Below are 3,908 nucleotides of genomic sequence, written 5' to 3'. Positions count from 1 at the left end.
ACACCAGCAATAGCGTTGCCAAAATGCAACAGTGCCACCAAAACTCCTACCAAGCTTCGCATGGCAACACCACAGCGCGGTGCGACCGCAGCGACACCGATTAAGGGTGACTCGGAATTGCGGTCTTTTCTAATTCAATTGTAATTGGAAATCACCAAATGAACGCTGTGCATCGACAAGGAGTTGACCTAGTCACCATAGATATTGGTAACCAACTTACATAGATCTAAGGTAGTAAGTGTGTACATATGGCACTGACAAATCGTGCCACGGAAAGCGTGTAAATATTTGCGAAAAAATCAGTTAAGTTGTTTGCGGTATGATAAGCATGCCACATGAAAAAAAAAAACAATATTTGAATTTGAGATAAAATTGCTGCCACATTTGGAAGGCTTACTCATTATATAAGTCTTTTTGGAAAGCGTAATATATCTGAGAGTCTTAAATCCCCTCAAATCAAGACAAACATAAAAAATCGGCTTTTCATGTAGAGTTAACAACGAGACGTGTCTTCAAGAAGCGCACGGACTTTGGACAATTGTTGATGATGCTGCAGTGTTCCGAAGAGGGTCCAATGAAGAGTATGAATGTATGTAAGAGTATCTTGAATCAATAAATATCAGAAATTTAAGTTCAAGAATCTTAGTGAGTTAACCTTGCGGACCCCGTACGGAGAGGACCAATAAATACCACGACTTTTGAGTTCTAGACCTTAGTGAGTATACCTAGAGAAGCCCCTACACGGATTCTTAAAGGAAAGGGTATAATTTTCTCAGTAATTTGGGATTAATAAAATTTGGCTATCGGTACCATTGATGAAAACTCACTTCTTCAGTAGTAGCTTTTTGGAACCCCGAGAATGAGGTGCTTCTTCTCATTCGGAAAGAAATTTCTACTGTCTTTGAATTTTTACAGTTTCCCAGGCCTACGTCCGCATTCCTGTGAACAATTGAAATATTAGCTAAAATCTCAGTTCTTGAGAAAGCCAAGGAATTATTTTTTTTTAATCAGGGGCTCAGCACAGCCTTATCAAACTGTTGGCGTTACTTTCTTTCATTCTCCTCCTCTTTTTTCAACGAACTCAACTTGATTTTCTTTCCAAGTCGATTCTTAATGTGGCATTCTTAAGTTGCCTGAGGGTTGCCTACTCTTTGAAGATCACTCAATAATTCTAACTTCTGTGGTCAGTACACGGAGGAATTCCTTCTTTGTTATGTGTTCGCGGAAAATCTATAAATCTGCATCATTTTAGGCGGACTCTACACATCTTTCAAGAGTGCATGCTGAGTCTTGTAGGTTAGACTTTCGGTACGTCAGTCTAGAGATACTTTTACTAACTATACTGGCAAAGAAATACTCAAACTAATTCGACATGTTTCTCGATCTCGAAGTAGATTGGACACCAAGCGGCTAAGAATTCTTCTTTATACCAAAACGCTGTCGTCTAATTTAAGTTCTTTTATATCACCGTTAGCAGAGATCGCAAAGCGCTTCTTCTTTCCACTGATTTCTTACTGATTTACTACAGTAATATCAACCAACGAGTCAGTAGCTTGATGAGCTTTATAATTCCGAAGCTTTAAGCTTCTTCTTGAACTCCATTCTAGCTGTGTTCCAATAAACATCGGCTTTCAAAAAATAACTTGTAATAATGAGACCCTCATGATGTAGCTACTGTTAACCCACACATCAGCATCGACCCCTTGAACAACCACAAGAGCTATAAGAACCACCAAAAAAGTCTATAAATTTGTATCGAAAAATGGGTTACTTCGTTACAAGAAAAACTATGTATGACCGCTTGTAGATTCTTGCGCCGGATATGCATCTCAACATATTTGTATTCGCTAAAAGCGCGGGAGAACACCCATAAACACCTGAATATCTGCAAAAAACACAAACGAACAGTGTCTACAAATAATGTTCACCACACCACACTCGACGTGTGTTCGCTATCACTGCCAACAGATCAGTTCAAATGCTTGCTTGCCAGTTAAGTTTTGTCGCTAACGGTTGTTCGGCGCGGTGTGAGCGCCCAATGCCGTCACATGGGCAAGCAATTCGAATTCTTTACCTCCAAAGGTGTTAAGAGTCAACATTGAAAACAAAAATGATCTTGATAGGCGAAAACATGAATGTTTGTTACAATTTTTGTTGTAGTTGTTGTTGTTGAAGTTGTTAGAATTGTACTTGCTTCTCTTTGTTTTTGGACAACATTTTTTGCACTGACTTTTTTTGCTTTGTTTTTGTTGTTTAAAGCTGCATTGTTACAAATGACGTAGAATGACTAAGTGTATGGAATTGAATGCGCCTACTGATAAGTAAAGTTTGGCGCTGAGACTGAGCGCCGTGCAGTGCAAGAATGCCTTGGAACCTTTTCTGTTCATATATGTCTTCGAAACCGTTATGCGATAATGAGCACAATCGGAAACTTCGCCATTTATGTCTGCAAGGTATGAAATGGTGGTATCACTATCCAAACAGCTGCACTTTCCTGGTCCACGCCGAGGGCCGCAACCAGAGAAGATTTCACAGGATCTCAGCGGGAAGCTGATTTTTTGGAGGACTGTCTTCTTTTTGGGGCCTATGCAATTGGTTTAGTCGCAGATCTTTAGGTCTATATCTTAAGGCTGGTTATATCTTGCCTAGAGAGCCCCTGGTTGGTATTGTTCAAGTTTCAGTCCTATACATATCTCCACAGACCTCATCATCTCAGATAGTCCAATTAGTAGACAGCTGCATTCAGTTCGGTGATAATTTTTCTTAATTTGAATGACATTGACGCTCCGTTCCAGAATCCACAGATTTTGAAGTCTTGGATCTGAAGCACCTTACCTATATTTATTAACCGACTTCATTTCGACACTGTTTCGACACCTCTTCCAGTTTACAAAGCGTGCTAATAACTGTTCGGAATTTTATTGAAGATCCCTATTTTTAGAGTGTGCAAAGTGAGCAACAATACAACCAAAGAGAGAGAGAATGAGAGATTCAGAACACTCAAATAACTAGACTGTGTTTATGTACATATTTTATTGAGTAGAGCTGAACAATAGATCAATCCATTAAGTATAAATCAGTATTAAATATGCTTAAGCACTCTCCTGTGGGCAAGGAGCAACCCATTCCCATTCGGACCATAGTACGCATTTACCGGCCGAGGTTAAGAAACCATGTCCGTCATCACATCTAACCGGAGTAGCAGCGCCATTTTGACATTGCCAGTAACGAGTTGGATCCCAGAAGTTACGTGTAATAGCGCCCTCATTTAATGTAGTGCAATCGGGTTCTCCACTACCATAGGGATCACATACAGCAGCTACGGAGACAGCGTAGGCCAAAGCGACGAAGGCGAGTACGTAAACTGTGTTGGGGGTTGGAGAAAAGGAATTCGATTATAGAAATTTTAGTAATTTTTTGTGTGGAAATTTTTAATTTGTTCCTTGGAGAGCTTTTAAATGCGCTCGGAAGCACTATATTCCTTAAGAGTTGTCTATTTATCACAAAATCTTTAAACTTACCGAACTTCATTTTTCTAGTGTTTTGTGTTCTTGTTGTTGAAAGCGAAAATTGCGAGTGACAATCTGTTGCATTGTCGCCGTTTTTATACGAAAATTTTTACACTAGACACCAATAGAACTTTCGCCAATTAATGCCGAGCGCGTGAGTGTGGGGAGGTGGGGCAAGCACAGAATTCGCGAATTCTGCGATATTTTTGCAATAATGAATTTAACTGTTATCAGTAAATTAGAAAACTGAATTTTCAGTTTTTTTGCTTCTCAATTGCAACCACCGCAATTAAAAATTGCAAATAAACAAACTTTATCTATTAATTATGTATTGACAATATAGACATTTCATTGCTGATAAGTTTTATAGCGAAAAATAAGTAAGGAAGGGCTAAGTTC

The 3,908-nt window shown here is 39.2% G+C and overlaps 1 protein-coding gene across 1 annotated transcript; it reads right to left on the bottom strand.

Annotated features, from left to right (window-relative positions):
• Window positions 1-3,009: 3,009 nt before the first annotated feature.
• LOC105208750 (uncharacterized) lies at window positions 3,010-3,682 on the bottom strand. The gene is made up of 2 exons (XM_011178767.3): window positions 3,522-3,682; window positions 3,010-3,364 (listed from the first exon to the last, which is right to left on the bottom strand). Exons 1-2 carry the CDS (start codon window positions 3,529-3,531, stop codon window positions 3,093-3,095), a joined length of 282 nt encoding a protein of 93 aa, XP_011177069.2. The 5' UTR covers window positions 3,532-3,682; the 3' UTR covers window positions 3,010-3,092.
• Window positions 3,683-3,908: the final 226 nt, after the last annotated feature.

This window comes from Zeugodacus cucurbitae, chromosome 4 (genome assembly GCF_028554725.1).
Source record: "Zeugodacus cucurbitae isolate PBARC_wt_2022May chromosome 4, idZeuCucr1.2, whole genome shotgun sequence".
In the NCBI taxonomy this organism is placed as follows: Eukaryota; Metazoa; Arthropoda; class Insecta; order Diptera; family Tephritidae; genus Zeugodacus; species Zeugodacus cucurbitae.
The sequence above is the reverse complement of the archived record's forward strand: the minus strand, read 5'-3'. Positions and strand labels throughout refer to the sequence as shown.